This window comes from Citrus clementina, unplaced genomic scaffold (genome assembly GCF_000493195.1).
Source record: "Citrus clementina cultivar Clemenules unplaced genomic scaffold, Citrus_clementina_v1.0 scaffold_9, whole genome shotgun sequence".
Lineage (NCBI taxonomy): Eukaryota > Viridiplantae > Streptophyta > Magnoliopsida > Sapindales > Rutaceae > Citrus > Citrus x clementina.
The window spans coordinates 1,887,616-1,908,749 of NW_006261964.1; the positions used below are offsets into that span (position 1 = coordinate 1,887,616).

General features: G+C 36.9%; 2 protein-coding genes and 1 pseudogene across 2 annotated transcripts; 1 reads left to right on the forward strand and 2 right to left on the reverse strand.

The window, feature by feature from the left end:
• Positions 1–5,828: 5,828 nt before the first annotated feature.
• LOC18032603 lies at positions 5,829–7,080 on the reverse strand (annotated as a pseudogene).
• Positions 7,081–15,231: 8,151 nt separating this feature from the next.
• On the forward strand, positions 15,232–19,148 carry LOC18032599 (mitochondrial thiamine diphosphate carrier 2). Its single transcript, XM_006419544.2, has 8 exons — positions 15,232–15,312; positions 15,487–15,639; positions 16,287–16,403; positions 16,518–16,629; positions 17,012–17,139; positions 17,617–17,769; positions 18,124–18,273; positions 18,477–19,148. Exons 2-8 carry the CDS (start codon positions 15,517–15,519, stop codon positions 18,693–18,695), a joined length of 1,002 nt encoding a protein of 333 aa, XP_006419607.1. The 5' UTR covers positions 15,232–15,312; positions 15,487–15,516; the 3' UTR covers positions 18,696–19,148.
• Positions 19,112–21,075, reverse strand: LOC18032594. Its single transcript, XM_006419547.2, has 3 exons — positions 20,674–21,075; positions 20,267–20,391; positions 19,112–19,645 (listed from the first exon to the last, which is right to left on the reverse strand). The coding sequence occupies exons 1-3, from the start codon at positions 20,834–20,836 to the stop codon at positions 19,361–19,363; spliced, it is 573 nt and encodes a 190-aa protein (XP_006419610.1). The 5' UTR covers positions 20,837–21,075; the 3' UTR covers positions 19,112–19,360.
• Positions 21,076–21,134: the final 59 nt, after the last annotated feature.

A 21,134-nucleotide genomic window follows, 5' to 3' on the forward strand; every position in this document is an offset into this window, starting at 1 on the left:
TGATTCTCATTCAAAAACTATTTCTTAAAAACAATTAAACAACTTAACTGGTTCAAGACATTTCAATAGGGCATAGGGACATATTTGACATTAATGTATAAAATATAACATTATTTAAGAAAGTATAAAAAGTAAGGGACCCTTTTTCGTTTTTGGGAAATGAGGGACCCAGATTTGATTGTTTCTTTTGCGCCCTGACTTAACCATGGTTAAGTATGTTGTTTTTTTTTTTCCGGGGCGGTTAGTAAATTCTTTAGATTATTCTCAAGTTGTGTGGAAGTGGAATGGTCTGCCATTTGACTGTTAGATATTTGTTGTATTTTATTTATAAATTCTATAGTTTGCCGAAACACGAGATCGAATCGTATAAGATTCGCAATGGAATCAAGTACGCTATTCCCACCAAATTCTGAAAACGTCCAAGCAAAATTGAATGTCGGAACTGAACCTGAAAGTAGCTGTAATCTTTAAATCATGCTTTATTATTTTGTGGGTGTTGGCTTGGTACTGTAAGGCGGGCGCCTACCTTCCCCTGTAAGGCCAAGGCACCTGCCTTCCCATTGTAAATCATAAGAAATTGTCAACGTCACACCAATTGGACGCGGTCGGAGCTTTGATATTCTTTTCCTATCATAGAATTTCTAGATTACAATCACGATAACGATTGCTTTTGCGTACCAATGACGGATTCCTATTACCAACTTTCTTAGCTCCCAAGTAATTCAAATCAGTCTTAAACTTCAATTTGCTATGTGTATATTAACTTCTAATAAAAATCATAGGTGCCTAGATCCAATCTTCAGAGTGTGATGGGCACATATCCTCATGACCTTTTCAAGTCGGCCACAATTTCATGCCATCTCATCAAAAGGCTCAACATCTGATCCGAGATGTCTATGCTCACGGGAAAGATGAGCAACCATTCACGTGATTATTGATGATGCTCTTTGCCACAATCTGCTCTGTGCTTGTACTTTCTTGCCCACCCGACATAGATTTGACATGGGGTGTCTCATTATGAACAATGGTAGCCCCATCATCCAGATGCTTCTTCAGACATGATTTTGGCTGGACACTTGGGTGCCACAATTGATGCCGAGGCGCAATAGACCTTGGTTTTGTTGATTCACCAGTTGTCACTTGCTTCTTCACCCGTGGAGCTTCATTAGGGACTTTAACAACAAGCTACTTGTCCAGTCAAAGAAGTGCCGAGGATGAAGCTTCCGGGGCTTGCAAGTAATATTCTACTTCCATATTGCCAAATAGGGGTCTGTTTTTAACCGCATGAGCAAATGCTGCCTCAGCGTCAGATTTGCATTTGAACCGAACCTGGCAGGTTGAGGATCTCCAGAACACGCAAGGAGGAGAATGAAGCTGTCCGAAACGTGCACAACTTGCTTTCAGCTAAACAGAGGGCAAAGCTGATTGACTCGAGAATTGTATCACTATCATTTTGGGCTCCCTGAACTTTCTTGAAGTATCACGCTTCTTCTGCGAATACTTTCTCCGTTTTTCCTGGACTTTCAAGCTCATCCGCGCACCCCTTCTCAGAGGTTTTTCAAGTTTCCTATCGCCAGCCTCTGTCTTTTCTTCACTCAACAATTTCAGCTCATTCAATCTTTTTGGTTCTTCCACAGACATTTGTTCAGGACCTGTAATGCTGCCGGTTAGTCCCGCATTTCTATAATCGTCAGCTTTGAGCCGTTTTTTTGGGGGCCTTTAAAGCAGAAGGCAGGTCTTGAGCAGTCCTGCTGTTAGGACTCTTAGCAGCCATACCACAGACCATTGACTTAGTGGGACAACTTTCAATTGTTCCAGACTCTGCTGCTGGGATGACAGCCACTTCACATAGACGACAGATCTGTATTCCAGGAAGAACTGCAGCATGGTTGCGGGGATATTTTGTCGCACACTTTGAAATGGATTATGAGCAAGAGCTGACAGATAATCAAGTAACTGAGAATGTTTGCTATTAACTTGTAAACCATCTATCTTCTCTCTAGCCTTGAAATTTGAGGAAAAGGTGCCACAGGCTCCTTCGCCTGATTCTCTTTTTACCTTTTTATGACCATTGTCCCAATATATACAATGAGTGTAACATATAGGTTGAATTATTTGCAAGCAAATAGCAGCCCTTGCAAGAGCCAATGTCAGATTGAAGCATTCGTCACAAGGACAAGCTCGATCTATTATTATTGTAATTAAAGAGGCATCGATGATACCTATATTTCATTAATATATATATATATATATATATATACATACATAATATGGAGAAGTTTGCACAGCAGAGTCTGTCCCCCTGTTGAGTGAACCCACTACTCACTCAAAATCACCTTTTGTTTGCTGCTCTAACAGTCCTTTTCACTTCAATTAAACATATTTAATAATTCGCAAATTGAATTGCACAGATTATTATTAGATTAAAGAAGCTATTTGTATGTTCATAATTTATTGGTCCAATAAAGTCATAATAAATACATTTTCACCAATCAACCACCATTTCAGTCGATAGGCGCTGCTCACGTCTTTCAAGCAACAATCTTCCGTCATTGGGTACTCCATCATTATCATGTATATGAGTGAGACTCTTATTAATTATCACTTTCCATGTAAAAGAATAAACAAACACTCATTGATTTTTTTCTCTTTTCGCATTTCAAGAGTGAAAAACATATGCAAGCAAACAGAAGCACGCAGTGCAAATTTTGGAATGCCAGTACCACCCACGCTTGTCAATGCTGCACGTGAGGAGCAGTTGGGCCTAAATGCAGTCCAAATGGGCCCCTAATGAATGAAAAAAGTGGGACCACTTGCATTTTACCAACTCTAAAAGCGACCCGCTTTGTCCAATCACGAAGGCCCATATGAGACAATAGCTAACCACCACCACCACCTCGCTAGAGCAACCACTGCGTGGAGAGTTTTCGTAAATGAAAATTAAAAAAAAAAAATTTAAAAAAATTCAGTTGAATGCTATCTAGTGTCTATATATATGTATATGCAATTGAATCTGGTTAAGTTGAAAATTAGATTTTGGTGAAAGCCAATGAATGGTCTATCAATTATTAATAATGAGAAAGTGATAAGTATCCAATTCTTGTTACACCAAGTAATGGAATCTATTTAATAAGCATGGAAGCTAGCGATCGATATTTGATCATTTGGGTTTTGGTTTAAATGATCATAAGTAATGACTCCACCGAACAGGGACCACTAAATAATATGAAATGTGGTACCAACCCTTAACCTTAATTGCACAAATGAACTTAAATTATGACGGATTGAGACCGTTTAACAAATATTTTTATTGTCTTAACCTTGCTACGACCGATATAACTAACACGGAAGTGGGGTTCATGTCTTAACCTTGAATTGTTTGAAGTGGGGTTCATGTCTGGGTATTTAAAAAGTTCAAAAAATTCTTCACACACAAATCTATTTCTTGGTTTGGCTTGTTTGACTGTTTGAGAGAGGGGGGGAAAAAAATTGACAGCACCGAGTTACAGCTGAAGAGAATATTCCATGTACATCATAGGAAAGATTGATGGAATGTTTTACATGAAGTCTGTCAAATACTTGGATAGTGGCTTTTTTATTATTAATTATATATATTTACATATAAGTCAAATTCGATTGTACATGAATTAACGGAGTGAGTCATGCGACAGCAATGTTTACTATGTGTAATAATCTATTATATCAAACAAATAGGTCGTGTAGTGAAGAAAAATGGTAATCAAATTAGTTACTCAAAAGGTCACGATTCCACAAATCAAATAATCAACCTCACCTGACATGGAGTTGAAGTGCGGTTCATGTTTGGTTCTGTCAAGTGGTAGACAAAAGTTTTTGGTTTATATGAAAGGGATCCTAAATCAGAATATCAATGAGAATGAGATCCAAGTAAATTTCACGTGTGGCACATTCACAGATGTTGGAAGAGTCTGGTTTCACACAATGTCAGCAAGAAAATTCATTTTACAAGAATCCATCGGTTGCCGAGGGTCGTCACTTTTGCTGACATAATTCTCAACGTTAAATTTTTGTTTTTTTTCCTGCTACTGTTTATTGCCTTTTCTGTATTGGTTTACAAAGAAAGCATCATTGTCACTTCGAGGAGGAGTTGACACAAAAAGAATTCAAACAAAATATGGTGGCTGATGAAACCCCATGACCCCTTTAGAATAATTGCTTTAAACTTGAAGCAACTTTAACAATTGTCCGCAATTTAATTAAGTTAAAAGTGCAAAAGCAAAATATTCTTATCGTTCGACATTTTATTCTTTAGATGCAAACGCAATTTTTGCAGAAAGTAACAAACTAAGTAAAACTCAAAATTCTATTAACGGTGCATTTGATATTGAGGTTGGATTTTTGTAATTTAAGTTACAACACTAAAGTGTTTGGTAAATATAGTTTGGAAGCTGCGTTGATATGATTTTTTACTGGTATAATAGAAAATCTATTATATCTTTAATAATTTTGTCAAAATCATTATTTAAAATTTATATTTACTACTTGTTGTTAATTTTTGTTTCCTAATTATAGTTTTTTTTTCTATAACAACTGTAATTTAAAAGTTATATCACCTAAATTCTAATTAGGACCTAAGAGAACATAAAATATAAAAAGTAAAAATTCCCAAAAATCTCCTCCATCAAAATTAAGTAGCAGTAGAAATAATATCCTATCATAAAACCCAAAACATTCCTCCAAACAAACCCAACCCCAACCCCCCCCCCCCCCCCCCCCTTTCACATTCCTCCTTCATATTGTAGTCATTCTCTCATATGCATTCTGTGTCAACAAATTAAATCATTCTAATTATAGATAAAATTTTACTTTAAACTTCAAGCAACTTTAAAAATTGTCCGCAATTTAATTAAGTTCAAAGTGCAAAAGCACAACATTCTTATCGTTCCACATTTTATTCATTAGCTTTTTCAAGAATTAACAAAGTAAAACATAAGATCCTACTAAGAGAATATAAGATATAAAAAGTGAAAATCCCCAAAATCTCCTCCATTACCATAAAAAATGATATCTTAAAAACCTCAAACATTCTTCCGCACAAACCCAGCTCCAAACCCCATTCCCCACGTTATTCTTTAATATTATAGTCATTCTCTCATATGCATTCGTGTCAAAAAATTAAAACATTCTAACTATAGATAAAATTTTGCGACTTAGGCTCCCAAACCAAAACCAAACCTTAACTTATTGACATCCAACGGATAATCTCACTTGAGGTTCATTCACATACAATACTTTTCAAGAGCCTAGTTTGGTTTGCCTCAATGGTAGCAAGAAATTTTAGAGACAAGATTGAACAAGCACCCATCATTTAATCCTAAGTGCTATAGTTAAGTTCATAACATTGCCATTTTTATTCATGTGTGTAGAGAACAAAAAGAATTCAGAGGCCCAAGCGAAAGCAACAATATCACTTCAAGAAGGATCCCAACAACGGCCATAACAGCACCCCATGGCCCCTTCAGAATAGTGAAGTAATAAACTTGAAAGCTGCTTTAAAAATTTCCCATTTATGTAGTACATAGATCACAAAATTTGAGTGTACATAAACATTAAATCGCTCATTTTCATTGACAACCATTAAAGTGCAAAGCAAAATATTCTATATGTACATTCCACATTTTATTCTTAATGTACGTAAGGAAAAGCTAATATATATAACAAAGAGAAAAGTAAAATCCAAAATAACTAAGTCCAAATACCATATGGTATTTAAAAAAAAAAGTAGTCAAAATACCGTAATAATAATAATAAACTATTAAACTATCTAAAAAATTAGCAGAAAATAAAATTCAAAAATCAAAATCTCCTCCGAAGTCTCCTCCAAAATCTCCATCATAATCAGCAGCATTAGAGACAATATCTCCAATTAAAAGCCCACCAAGCATTCCGCCAAGCAATCCAGTTCCAAATCCCAGTCCCCCATTACTCTTCTTCTGTGGCTTCACAGGCGGGTACCCGTATCCCTATTGTGGCGGTGGAGGCGAGTACCCGTATCCCTGTTGTGGTGCAGGCGGGTACCCGTATCCCTGTTGTGGCGGTGGAGGCAGGTACCTGTATCCCGGTTGTTGTGGTGGGTATGCACCATTCGGCGCCGCTCCTTGAGGGGGTTGTGGTGGGTAACCGTTCCTTGCCTGAGGCAGCGAGGGGTAAGCGTGAGCCATCGGCGCCGGATAAGCAGTCACGGGCTCGCCGGCCTTGGCGTGCTTTTTCCCAACGGTGGGTTCATTGAACTTGTACGAGAAGTGTAACTCGCCCTTGGGTTTTTCCAACGACGAGCGGACTTGGTAAGTAACGAACTTCATCGATATAGCGTCTCCCGAGGAGGAGGAGGAGGAGGAATCCAAGAGCTCCTCGTATCCCTGTTGTGGCGATGGAGGCGGGTACCCGTATCCCTGTTGTGGCGGTGGAGGCGGGTGCCCGTATCCCGGTTGTTGCGGTGGGTATGCACCATTCGGCGCCGCTACTTGAGGGGGTTGCGGTGGGTAATCGTACCCTGCCTGAGGTTGTGGGGGGTAAGCGTAAGGCACAAAGCTCGATCCGGCTGCCATCTGTGCCAGATAAGCAGTCACGGGCTCGTCGGCCTTGGCGTGCGTTTTCCCGATGGTGGGTTCACTGAACTTGTACGAGAAGTGTAACTCGCCCTTGGGTTTTTCCGACGACGAGCAGACTTGGTAAGTAACGAACTTCATCGATTTGGCGTCTCCCGAAGAGGAGGAGGAGGAATCCAAGAGCTCTTTGATCGGGATGATTACTTCGCCGACAGTTTTATCGCCGAGTAAGCCGTCGCTCTTGATCTTGAAATCGAGCGTGAGGCGATTCTGCTGGGCCAAGGACTCGTTGAAGGTGAACTTAATCGGGAAATTCCACGTGGGGTTTGATCCGCCGGATGGGTCCGCCTGCGTCTTGACTTTCTGTTTCTTGATGGTGTGGTCGCCCGAGATCGAAACGACGGCATACACTTCCATCTTGGAGATGAAGTGGACATCTTTGAGGTGTTTTGCGGAGATCACGTTGAGATCTAAAGCTCTGTAAGAGACCATAATTGCTAATAACTTTTGAGAGAACTGAAGATTTTTCAAAAGATCACTTTCTGCGAATTGAGAAAATTAGCGGAGGCTATAACACGATATGGTGTATTTATACCGTCAATGCGGACTTATCCTCCGGCCTTTGTAAAATACCAAGGAAAAGCAACAAAGTCCGCGTCAACGCGTTTGGTTGGGAACTGTAAGGCGGGCGGCTACATTCTCCTGTAAGGCCAAGGCACCTGCCTTCCCATTGTAAATCATAAGAATTGGTCAACGTCACACCAATAGGACGCGGTCGGAGTTTTGATATTCTTTTCCTATCATAGAATTTCTAGATTACAATCACGATAACGATTGCTTTTGCGTACCAATGATGGATTCATATTACCAACTTTCTTAGAGCATCTCCAAAAGCCTCTATAAATTTTACTCTTTAAATACTTATTTGCTTACCTATGTGGCAAATAGAAGGGTGAAAAAATATGATATTCTCCAAAAGACTCATCAAATAAAAATAAGTTAATATTATTTTAATCAAATAATTATTTTTTTAAAGGAAAAGTCAATAGTAATTAAAGCACTTCTCTCTCTTTCTTCAATGAAAAGTAATAAAATATAAATTGAAGAGGGAGAAATCAACTCTCCAAATTTGAAGAGAGAGAATCATTTCTTATTTGAAGAATCTTAATTGGAATGTCTTTTGGAGCCTTAAATATTGAGGTGGCTCTTCAAATAATTAATAAAATCTTATTTGAAGAGTCTTTTGATGATGCTCTTAGCTCCCAAGTAATTCACATCAGTCTTAAACTTTAATTTGCTATGTGTATATTAACTTCCTAATAAATATCATAGGTGCCTAGATCCAATCTTCGGAGTGTGATGGGCACATATCCTAATGACTTTTTCAAGTCGACCACAGTTTCATGCCATCTCATCAAAAGGCTCAACATCTGATCCGAGATGTCTATGCTCTGGCTGCTGCTGCAGCTGGCATCAGGACAGTTGTTCGTTGCCTCAGGTTGAACCTTTTTTTAGATCTTTGCATTGGTGTTGATAGTTTCACGGGAAAGATGAGCAACCATTCACGTGATTATTGATGATGCTCTTTGCCACAATCTGCTCTGTGCTTGTACTTTCCTGCCCACCCGACATAGATTTGACATGGGGTGTCTCATTATGAACAATGGTAGCCCCATCATCCAGATGCTTCTTCAGACATGATTTTGGCTGGCTACTTGGGTGCGACAATTGATGCTGAGGTGCAATAGACCTTGGTTTTGTTGATTCACCAGTTGTCACATGCTTCTTCACCCGTGGAGCTTCATTAGGGACGTTAACGACAAGCTACTTGTCCAGTCAAAGAAGTGCCGAGGATGAAGCTTCCGGGGCTTGCAAGTAATATTCTACTTCCATATTGCCAAATAATAGGGGTCTGTTTTTAACCGCATGAGCAAATGCTGCCTCAGCGTCAGATTTGCATTTGAACCGAACCTGGCAGGTTGAGGATCTCCAGAACACGCAAGGAGGAGAATGAAGCTGTCCGAAACGTGCACAACTTGCTTTCAGCTCCGAAACAGAGGGCAAAGCTGATTGACTCGAGAATTGTATCACCATCATTTTGGGCTCCCTGAACTTTCTTGAAGTATCGCGCTTCTTCTGTGAATACTTTCTCCGTTTTTCCTGGACTTTCAAGCTCATCCGCGCACCTCTTCTCAGAGGTTTTTCAAGTTTCCTATCGCCAGCCTCTGTCTTTTCTTCACTCAACAATTTCAGCTCATTCAATCTTTTTGGTTCTTCCACAGACATTTGTTCAGGACCTGTAATCCTCCCACATTTCTATAATCGTCAGCTTTGAGCGGTTTTTTTGGGGGGCTTTAAAGCAGAAGTCAGGTCTTGAGCAGTCCTGCTGTTAGGACTCTTAGCAGCCATACCACAGACCATAGACTTAGTGGGACAACTTTCAATTGTTCCAGACTCTGCTGCTGGGATGACAGCCACTTCACATAGACGGCAGATGTGTATTCCAGGAAGAACTGCAACATAGTTGCAGGGATATTTTGTCGCACACTTTTAAATGGATTAAGAGCAAGAGCTGACAGATAATCGAGTAACTGAGAATGTTTGCTATTAACATGTAAACCATCTATCTTCTCTCTAGCCTTGAAATTTGAGGAAAAGGTGCCACAGGCTCCTTCGCCTGATTCTCTTTTTACCTTTTTATGACCATTGTCCCAATATTCTAAGCCCAATTTAAACTTGTAGTCTTTCTTCCTTTTTTCTCTCTTCATCAAGAGTGTATGCTCAGAAAGCAAGTCTTCTTCAAGACATTTTGAAATCCTCAATTTCTCATCCAGAATGTCACTACTGGTAACAATAACCTTTCTATGAAATGCAGCATCTGAGGGGGGTGAAGTTCTTCCAACCACCTGCAAATCCTCCAAACAATAACTAATTTTCTCTACTTTTGAGACTTTTGGCTGCAGTTGTTGAAAATCTGGAGATATGTCCTGACTTTTTACCCTGTTGCATTTTCTTTGAACTGAAGGCTTAATTAAACTAATTTCTTCAAGCGTCGGCTTCTCTGCAGTTGAGGTTTTTTGGCCAGATGTTTGAGCTGTTCCATATTTAACAAGAACGAAAGAAACTGGTGACAAGATGTGTTAAGGCTGCTCATTATGGAGAATATACAGAGGCTAAACAGAACAAGCTTAAGAAGCAAAACCATGTCAGCATCAGTGAGTCAGCAAAGATTGTTAAGGAGAGCAAAACGTCAGCTGACAGCTCAGCATTGGCTGTTGAAACTTTGTTATTAGTCATATGAAATGTGTGTAACAAAAACAAGTAATAGAAGTTAGTTATATATTGTTACATAAGTGTGCATGTATAAATACGTGTGTGTAATTCTGATGAAGTAAGTCAAGAAGATTCTGGATTCAATAAAATTCATTTTCTCTGTGATTTTCGCTTCAGCCAAACACATTTATTCTCAAATTTTCACAAGATGCAAAAAGTTTCGGGTTTCGTGATAGATACATATGATAAAGCATAAAGTGAGAGTTAAGAACCTAACATGCCATGTGCCAGTCGTTGCTGGTACAGAGACATGGATTTGATGAAGCTGATCACGTGCACAAGGGTTGCTAAAGATGATGTAACATGGTAAAATGTACTTAGCCATAAACAATTAAGATTTGATCAAACAAACATAAAACCTGTCATCAAAGTTACAGCTACCAACAGACATAGACCTCTCCCCCAGTCAGGCCTCAAATATATATGCCGCTGAGAATTATTCTACAAAGCTTCTGGGCAGCGTGTTCTGGAACTTGTGGCAAACAAGGCAGCAATAACCCGTGCAACAGCCAACCAATTTCTCATACTGTTGTGAATAGCAACAAAGTCATTTCAGGCAATTATGATCTCTAGATGATCATGTACAAGTAATTTTCAATCTACATGTGAGAAGTTCTGTGTGAACACTGTCAAATTTAAGTAAAATCTCAGTGAGCAAGTGTAGCACTGAAGCTCAATAACAAATCTTTCATCCATCGATGACTAACTAGTATACACTGACAACACATTGCATTTTACCTCAAGCTTTCTTGAAACACAAAAAAAAATGTAAAAAATAAAAAATAAAGTAAAGCAGGACAATATAACATAACAGGAAAAAATAAGAATCATACCTTCAGAAGGTATTTGCCTCTGTGAAATCAAAATCCCAATTGAATTCCTCCCTTGTATCTGCTGCGATCCATAGGCCTGAGCACGTGTCATCGACCTCCCAAACACAGCTTTTCGATAAGTGAGGACAAAAGCCTCAATCTTAATAAAATGAATACTTCTTTCTAAACTACCATGTGGTATAGATGCTAACTTCTTTAGCAAAAAGAGCATCTCAGTAGGCTCAAACCCATACCAGGCTGATACCCACATACATCAACTTCAACAAACCCTTTAACACCGGTAGTCCGAAAATTACTAGTGCCCTGACACCAACACGAAAGGCCAAGAGCAGCCATCCTACGAGCCTCGTCCTCTGCATCTTTTACAGCATTTAGAAATTCGACATCATTTGTTTGTTTTGATTTCTCAACATAGCCAATGTCAAACGGTCGAAGATCAAATGGATCAAACCACCCATAACTATTATCCCCAAAAAATGCAACCAGCAAACCTCCTTCCTTCTTAGTTTTACTAACACAAGGCAATGCAAAAGCGTCATGGAGTATCTGCCCTGGCCACCATGGATTTAATCTAACCTTTCCCCACACCATATCCCCTACTTCATAGCTACAAGCCAACCGCTTTATCCCAAGCTTGCCCAAATCATCAAGCATTTCTCCACCACCATTTAATTGAGTAAACGAGTATTTTCACTTGATATTGCTGATAACACAACTATTTAATTGAGTAAATGTGCAACAAGCAACATATAGATAAGAATTGAAGCCACAAGACCTCAAACACTAACATACCGCGTTGGGAAAATTTTCAAATTACAAGTTTAGTTTCACAATAATAATAATAATTTATTATAATTGCTAGTCTAATAAAGAGTTTTATTAGTATAAATGAAGTTAATTATCAAGTCTTGACTTTGATATGATCTCTTTAAATTATAATTAGTAAGACTTCCAAATATTTTTTCCCCCCAAATTTATTAAGGCTTTGATTAGACGAAAAGTTTTTCGGGCATTTGATTCCTCGAGACAATTAAAGAAATAGCAAGATATCACGTCACCTAAACATTATAAACGACAAGTCATAAAATGAAATGAATAAAACACGACTGTCGTCACAATAAGAATGCATAGATGAGAACCATTTTTATGCGAGCAATGTGCCAAACCTTTTTAAGGAGATTAAACGAACCGTTGATCCAAAAGTCCAAACACTACGAAAATCTTTTCATTTATTTCTTGGCAATTTCTTTTGTCAATGGAATGGCGGATGCAAAATTGAAGTTCATCAAAAGACTGAGAGGGCCAAAGTTTGAAAGCAAGATATATCAATGACCATATAGAAGCTATGGTATCTTTATACGATCATATAGTTATAGTGGCACACGACAATATTTTAAATGGATAGTTGCAGTAATACTCCATGAACTCCACCATTATGCTTCATTGTAACCTTTTATTCATAATAACGCTTCAAATACAATTTGGACCTCTGCTGGTATAGAGTTTACCCAGACAACAGGTGAATTGTCTTCTAAAGCAAATTTTGCTAAAGAATGGGAATAAACATTATAATTTCTGGAGACATGCTTGACTGTAACATTTTGAAATTCTTTACTCTGATTTCGGATGTCTGAAATTGTCCACAAAATTTCTGTTCTGCTACCCCTTGTGTTGTTGATTAGCTCGGGCCACTTCCAAACAATCAGTCTCTATGATCACCGAGTTCAAATATGCTTCTCTTGCAACTTTAAGCCCCCACTAAACGGCTTCAGTTTCAGCATGACTAACACTTCCCCTCAGACTAGCCTGACTGATTCCAGCAGCTACTACTTTGTCTCTTGAGTCTCTTATCACAGTTCCAAGACCTGCCAGCTGCTTTTGGTTGCTAATAGCTGCATCCACGTTAACCTTGAAGAAAGTAAACCTTTGTTAAAATAGCTGAGTTTTGCCAGGAGTTGATGCATGGAGTGTTGCTGCAACTATCCATTTGAGCGTAAAGGATCTCATGAGGCTCTAGGGTCACTCAAGCTTGCTACATTTTTTGCCAAGCTCGAACAATTATTCCAAAGGCTTAGAGTTCAGCTTTAAATTATGATTAAGATATGATGCGGCTGCATAGAGGTGAGTTTCTCTATAGGTAGGTCTAGAAAAATGATTTATTGGAGGCTAAATTACTTGCCAACAAAATTTTTATAAATAATTATTAATTAATATCAATAATATTGTTGGAAGACGATTATTACAAAAGGAAAAAAAAAAGAAGTAAAAAAAAGAATGTAATAAATTTAATTACAAAGTGTTATGAGATTTTTTTTTTTAAATATAAAAACTAAATCAACACTTAAATCAAAATATACTTAATGACCAAACCAGCATTTGCCAATCTTAGACGGCACCTGATTGCCGATAATGCACCCATTTTCACCATGGCTGGCAGAGAAGAAAATAAAGAAACAAAAAGATCTTCATCACTACATGACTTTTGTTATTTGTGTTATATATAATTTAAGCTATAAACTCTTTGCAGTGCATGACAAAGCAAAGAATTGTGTTATATATATTTTAAGCTATAAACCAACCCTTCGTTAACCTCCAGCAGTGCATGACAAACAGACAAAGCAAAGAATTGCGTCATTTCCCCGGAAGCCCAAAGGCCGAAGGCCAAAATAATAAACAATTGAACGACAGGTCATTCCATGCGCAGATTTACTTATTTATTCATTTTTTTTTCTTTTCCATCACTTTTAATTTTTAAATTGTACTTTGAAAAGTATTTCCGGAACCAATCTTCTCCAGCATGCAAGTTCTTTAAACTGGCGTATATTTTAATTTTTAGTTAATAAAAATTAGCGGGCAAAAAAGCAATGCGGTTGATTCTTTCCTTTCTTCTTTTTTTTTCTTTTTTTTTCTAATATCAAATACACATCTTGATTGGGTATTATTCATAGTCCAGTGCGAGTATTATTTCGAATTTAAAAAAATATAACTTTTTTCAGTTTCTAAATTTATTCAATGATTTATTTTTAAATATCTAAAATATTAAAATTTGGGGCAACACTATGTTGCAACAGTGGTATGGTACTACAGTTGCAACTAGTCATTAAATCTATACTTATACAGTTGCATTAATAAGATTTATGCTGCGTTTACTTTTTGGATTGGAGTGGGAATCTTTGGATTAGGAGTGTGGAGTGGGAGTGTGAGTAGGTTATTTACTTAGACTAAATGAAAGTATGGATTGTCAATCAGAATCCTAATTATTTGTTTACTTTGTCTTAGATTGTGAGTAAATTATTTTAAATTATATTTTATCCTTATGTACAGAATTATAATTTGTAATTAAAAAATAATAAAAAATATTTGGAAAATAAAATAAATATTTTATTATATTTCTAAATTAATAATAATTACTAATATTCTTAATTACATAAATCATAATTTTTTATTAATTTAAATTATGTGAATAAAAATTATTAATAATAGCAACACAAATGAAATATTATTATTGATAATATAGTACAAAATTAATATTTTTTTAGAATAAAATATTTATTATTATTAATTAAATAATTAATTAATATTTATTAAAATTAATGTTTAATATTATTAATTTAAATATAATATTTATTTTATTTTATTTTATTAAATTTAATAAAATAAATATGATATAATTATTATTTTTAATAAATATGATATTATTTATTTTATTAAATATTATTTATTTATTTATTTAATTATAGGGATAAAATGGGAAGAGGGGGGAGTGGATTCCCACTCCCACCTCCCCCATGGGAGTGGAAATCCCACTCCCCACTCCAAAATTAGGTGGGACCTATGGATTCCTACTCCCACTCCCCCCTTTTTTAAGGTAAGTAAACACTGGAGTGGGAGGAATCCACACTCCACACTCCCACTCCAAAAAGTAAACACTACCTTAATAACTGAAAGTAACAGTGGTACCGTACCACTATTGCAACATAACTGGACCATTAAAATTTGTCACTAGAATGAATAAATTGCATTAAAATTTAAAATGTAGGAGGATAACATCCAAGTTCATAACTTTACATGAATTTCTCAATAAGAGCATATTTTGTATATTTGCATTAAATAGGTCCCAGTTTTCTTTTCAAATAACTAAGGTATTTTATATTGTAGGAATATAGATTTCACGTTGATCTAATAATATAGTAAGCAAAATATAAATTTATGATCCATAGTTATTAGATAAAAACGTAAAAATAATTAATTATATTATTAATATATATGTGACATACTATCATTAAAAGTTCAAAAGAGTTGTTTAATGTTACGTGTAATTTGGTCATTTCAATGGAAGTTGCCACTTGCCAGAAGCCCATGATAGAACCATTTGAAACAAATGAAAAATCTCTACCCTTCTAGAAAAGATCAGGGACATAAATGTTATTATTCCATTAAAATTTTTAATTTTAATTTATAGGAAGGAAGAAGAAAAATCGACCTGTATATTTGGCACTAAATGCTCTGCGCATGGGACCGAAGTCCGAGAATCGTTCTGTCAAGTCAGCAAATAATAGGCAATCTTTATTATTTATTTATAGCAAAGGTCAATTCATCGCTTAATGCCTTGACCAGCAGCTTAATAGTAAAATTGTACAATTCATCACGAGTTGCCGCTATTGATCCGATAAGCGGCAAAAAATCCAACATATGTATTTTTTTTAATTGAAAAAAAAAATTGTTGTTATTAGGTTATAGCTTGAGTTGAGAGGAGGCGGTTGATGGAGGAGCAGGAGCCGGGGCAATGGAAACGAATGGTGATCGATGCGTCTGCAGGCGCGATTGCCGGTGGAATCTCACGTACTGTAACTTCGCCTCTTGATGTTATTAAGATCCGTTTCCAGGTCTCCAATTTTTTATATTCTTTTTCTTGTTTTAATCATTTATACAATTGGATATTGTGGGGAAAAAAAAAGAGTGAAAATTTGTTTAGCTTTGTTCTTTTTGTCAAAATAAATTAAAATAAATGCGAAAATTAGTTTTTTAAAAAAAAAACTAGTGTTGGATCATTTTCTTTGGCTTATAGTGTTGGATACTTCTGAGAGTAAAAGAGATCTTTCATCCTTGGTGATGTTACATTAATCTATTGAGTGTGTGGGATGGTTAGATAAGTAACTTCAAAAGTTATAGAAATTGCCGAGGCATCACTTGGTATGAAATCTATTGGGTATTTGCACTTAGGAAGCATAGTGTAATTGCATTTCTTTTTTAATGTTAAAAAACTAATGTTGGTCTTTTCGGAAAAGAGTAGGTTCTTTGCCTTTTAGGGCTAGCCTTGGTAACTTGGTTCCTTACTTTCTACTAAGTGTTGGTTGTACAAGAGGAAAAACACTTTTTGGGACTGTTGAGAGTTCATGGGAGAGAAGTTTGTATGGTATATTTTGTGCATGCCTAGATCATGGGGGCTAGGATTGTGGTATTTTAATTTTTATTTTTTCCAGGATGTGATTGTAATGGTTAGTAGTGAAGAAAATTATCATTGGTTTAACAGGTTCAATTGGAGCCCACGACTTCATGGGCGTTGCTAAATGGACATATATCCAGGCCATCAAAATATACTGGCATGTTCCAAGCAACGAAGGATATATTTAGAGAGGAAGGTTTATGGGTATGATTTATTATCTTTCATCATTGCACTTCTGCAATCTAGTCAGGAGACTAGTTCAATGTGTCTCTTTATGTTCTTTGATTTAGTAACAATTTAAGGGAATGGTTATGACAGGGTTTCTGGCGTGGCAATGTGCCAGCCTTACTTATGGTTATGCCATACAGTGCCATACAATTTACAGTGTTACACAAATTGAAAACATTCGCTGCTGGTTCTTCCAAGGCAGGTATATGACATCATGTTACATCAGTATAAATTTTTTGACTTTTATGAAATGCTGTTTTGCTAAAAAATTGATCTACGTGTAAGATTGAATGTAGTAACTTGCTATCTACCTATGAATATTGGTATATGACATCATTGTTTCCTTTGGTTAACTGCTTATGTTGTGGAAACTTTTGTAACTTGTCTGAAGTAGTTTGGTACAGACTTGTTTATTTCTAATTTTTTCCTTGGAAGTCTGCTAGTTCTTCATCCTTTTCTGTTGTTTGGAGGCGCATACACTGTTTGATTTGGATTTTTCTTGTGTTTATATGATTATTTTTTAATGTTTCAGCTTTTATTTGCTTTCTCACAGGTTATGGGCTCATTGTTCTGTTGTTTTGCAGAAAATCATATTAATTTAAGCGCTTACTTGTCTTATGTCAGTGGGGCATTAGCTGGGTGTGCAGCTACTGTTGGATCATATCCATTTGATCTTTTACGAACCATATTAGCGTCACAAGGAGAACCTAAGGTAAAGAATTTGACTGAATGATATTTGAATGATATGGTATGGCTTCATTTGTATTTTAACATCAATTCATTCAACCGAAGGAAGGATTTGAAATCTGAGGCTGAATCACACTTCTTATAAATATTGAATTGATTTGTATTTTTTATTTTCATAAATTTTGCCTACAACGCAACGTATGCTCGAATGTGTGAGCACTCCCTTTTGCAGTGATAAGTTTGTTCTTGGTGGGCCCAGAGCATGGTGATCTCATTCGTGGCGTCTTAATTTCATCTCCTTCAATAATGACTTTTTTTTTTTTGGTGGTGTGTGTGTGTCTATATACATATATATATATTTTCATTTAACCATTGGGAAGCACATAGTTTTTACGTCTCAGTTCAAATGTTCAACACGTTGTCATGTTTGTTAGCTGAAGCATTAATATGTTGAGGGCCCTTCTGATATCGTTATTGATCACTAGTTAATGGCTATATATAGGTGTATCCCACAATGAGGTCTGCATTTGTTGATATTGTCAGCACCCGAGGCTTTAGAGGACTGTATGCTGGGCTGTCACCTACACTGGTTGAGATTATTCCTTATGCTGGCCTGCAATTCGGCACATATGATACATTCAAGCGCTGGACCATGGTAGACTTCATTCTTGTTTATATTAGATTTTTGTTTAAGAGTCTGGGTATATAATTCTTTTGTGTTTCATGCCGGCATCCCCAATTTTAAGAGTAATTTGAGGTTTAGAGCACTATTTCTCCTCCATGTTGTAGTTGAGCTGATATTCAAATAAGTTGAAATGCGCGAAATGCATTTTATGTTTGATCATCTCTGGGATGAAATATTAAAGAGTCTTCAGTAATTTTTGTGCTTGGTACTTCCGACTGAGTATTGGCAGATAAATTCCTTTTTGGTTCGTTAAAAAAGGGGGCTGATGTTAAGGATTTTGTTTTTACACATCAATAATATTTATTTACTATCATCATCTTGTAGGACTGGAACCGGATAAGATCTTCTAATACAAGCTCAACTGGTGCAGACAATAATCTTTCAAGTTTTCAGCTTTTTGTCTGTGGATTAGCGGCTGGAACATGTGCTAAACTTGTTTGTCATCCACTTGATGTGGTCAAGAAACGATTCCAGGTTTAATATAAGGCCTTGCATAAAATCTCAGTATGCATCATCTCTGTCTTATGTGAATGTAAAGAATAAGGCAATAATTTTTATTTTTAGTAAGACTAGTGTCAAGCTATCATTTCATGTTTTAGATGAGCCAGTTTTCAAGATTGTCTTGCCTTTTGCCCATGCTGAATTAGACAAATGAATTTTGTTGCTGGCTTTTGCAGATTGAAGGACTCCAGAGGCACCCGAAGTATGGTGCTAGAGTTGAGCACCGTGCTTACAGAAATATGTCTGATGCCCTAAGCCGAATTGTGCAAGCAGAGGGTTGGGCTGGTCTTTATAAGGGCATTGTCCCATCAACTGTCAAAGCTGCGCCTGCTGGGGCTGTAACATTTGTAGCTTATGAGTATGCATCAGATTGGTTAGAGTCTATTTTGACTTGAATATGACATGATTCTTTTTTTTCCCCCACTATATTTTTGTCATCCTATTCTTTTTCACTCAGTCCTTAAAAGGCCCTCATACAAGGAAAGAGGAATCGCAATTACATTTGATTGGCCATTATTTATACAGGCTGTAACTTCATGGTAGACCCATAATAATTGAGAGTCAACGTCTACAAGTTGATATGGAGAGTATTTGGCGTGCGGTTATAATTTAATCTACGGCAATTATGCTGGTTATGTCAATAGAGGTTGTATGAAGCCCGTTGAAAAAAAAATTGGCCAATGGTTTGGAAATTGTATTCACTCACCTAGTTTTGAGTAGACATTGAGAAGAATGATCTTTTACGCAACAGATGTATGGTTCATCACATTTAAGTTTGAAATTAGAACCAGAAGATGGTTTTACGGCTCGATTAGATCTAACAACGTTCAAGAATTTGGCTCGTGAAAGAAAGAATAGAGAACACGACAGTTTATAGTACAAAATTTCCTACAAATTGAGCCGATATGAAACGACATTCTCTAACGTCTGCTCTATGAAAAAACCAACCATATAACCGGTTTATGTAACTTCAAAAGATCTTCATGTTGTGGATGACCATGTCTTATTCAGTACAAAACTCCATTCATGGTACAAGAGTGAGTGAGAGGTTTTTGAAGTATCACGGATAGTTTCTCTCTTTATTGCTGCTTTCTGGAGGCAGTGATAGGCACTGCAGAATTGCCTGAACCTGCAAAACATCTAGTCGGAACTTCTCTGCAATCTGCTTGGCATCCAGGGGCCCATTGTGATCATCAGCCTTGCCCTGATGCAGAAGCATGATGCGCCGCAGCTGTGCCACATTTAAGGTCCCTGGAGGAGAAGGCTTCTCTTCGTATCTAGAGGAAACTGGCGTAGTATTTCGCAGTTTTGGCAATGGTCTTGTCTGCCTTTCCACAACAGCCGCCTGCAATATAGTCATTGAGTTTCATAAACCAGCACACACAACAGATGAACTGTTAATCTAGTGACGCTATCATTCATCAATAGAAGCACGATTTTTATCATCTAAACATAGGCATGTCAAAGAATACAAAGATTCAAGTTATAAGAATGAAATAAAACGACTACAAATCACCGCTAAGGCTTCTCTTACCACTTAGCATAAAACACAATCCATCAAAGAAATGCTTAGTCCTTTCTAATATTTGTTATCTAGTTAGATAGTAGATGCTCCAACACCATTTCCTTTGGATAGCTACACATTTTCAAAGTGCACTACAACAGAAAAACGAAAGAACAGTAAGGTATTTTAAAAATACAAGGAAACAAATTACCCAGAAATACTACAGTATCAAGCCATTGGAATGACAGTGAAGAGCTTAGTGCTAGAGCCATTCTCCAGTAAAGAAAACAATATGATTGAATTGAATTTTCTGATTTCTACTACTCAATAAGCAAATAAATCAGCAACTAGTGTAAGTCTTCGGTCTAACATTCACAGATAACAATTTGTTCAACATAATCGAAATCTTTCTTTTCTCAAAAAGATAAAAACACAAGCACCAAACAACTCTCAAAATCTCACCTCGCCCATCTCAGCTTTCCCTCCGGCCTTTGTTTTAACTCTTCCCAGCATTTGATTAAGCATAGCATCATATTGTGGGTCTCGTTCTTCAAGCACATTGCCCGTATTAACAGGCCGATTGCCCTCTTCAGAACATCACCAGATATCATAACGCACATCAGCATTCTCTCAGAAACACGCATCATGTTAATCTCAACTAAATATCAGATTCAAAACATAAATTCTGAAAACTCTAAATGAAATAATAATAATATTAAACAGGTTTTGCAAAAGCAAAAGCAAATAAGTGTCAATTTTATAACCATTTCTATAAAATTTACTTTATTACATTGCTTCACTGACAAAAAATTTGAGCTGATTTTTTCATTTATAGAGTTTTATGAGGAACAAAACGGAAGCTCGCTTACCGCGATGATCTCCACCGTCCAATGGACCGGTCCTCGAGATCTTCTCGTCGGTGGGAACCACACGTGGCCCCCTATCAACGACGTTCTTCGTTTTCGATGATGACGACGTCGTGGAAGACGAGGATGTAATCCTTCCAGATGCTCGACGAAATGCCTGACCCATTTTCCTTTTTTTTCCTGTTTCAATTAATAAAACTCAAAACGGCGCCGAATTGTTTTTATTCTCTGGCTTGATTTTATTCTGATGTTTCAAGGTGAGTGTACGGATATCAGTTATGTAATTAAGCTAAAACCATTAAGTTTGGGAAGAAGAAATGACGAAGAAGATGGATGTGGAGACCTCGAGCCCGGCTGCCAGTGCCACGTAGATGACTTCAAGACAGCCATGTATAAGGCCTTTTCATCCGCTTTTATACTTTGGCTTGGCCGCGGGGCACTTTAACATGTTCTATTTATGTAAG

What these genes read in the sequence shown, in the direction of transcription:
- LOC18032599 (XM_006419544.2), top strand. Translation starts at nt 15,517, where the DNA reads ATGGAGGAGCAGGAGCCGGGGCAATGGAAACGAATGGTGATCGATGCG. An exon ending in TTATTAAGATCCGTTTCCAG is followed by an intron (nt 15,640 to 16,286) that starts GTCTCCAATTTT and finishes TTGGTTTAACAG; the next exon opens with GTTCAATTGGAGCCCACGAC. An exon ending in TGCTGGTTCTTCCAAGGCAG is followed by an intron (nt 16,630 to 17,011) that starts GTATATGACATC and finishes GTTGTTTTGCAG; the next exon opens with AAAATCATATTAATTTAAGC.
- LOC18032594 (XM_006419547.2), bottom strand. Translation starts at nt 20,836, where the DNA reads ATGGGTCAGGCATTTCGTCGAGCATCTGGAAGGATTACATCCTCGTCT. An exon ending in GGACGGTGGAGATCATCGCG is followed by an intron (nt 20,392 to 20,673) that starts GTAAGCGAGCTT and finishes GATGTTCTGAAG; the next exon opens with AGGGCAATCGGCCTGTTAAT. An exon ending in GGAAAGCTGAGATGGGCGAG is followed by an intron (nt 19,646 to 20,266) that starts GTGAGATTTTGA and finishes ACTATATTGCAG; the next exon opens with GCGGCTGTTGTGGAAAGGCA.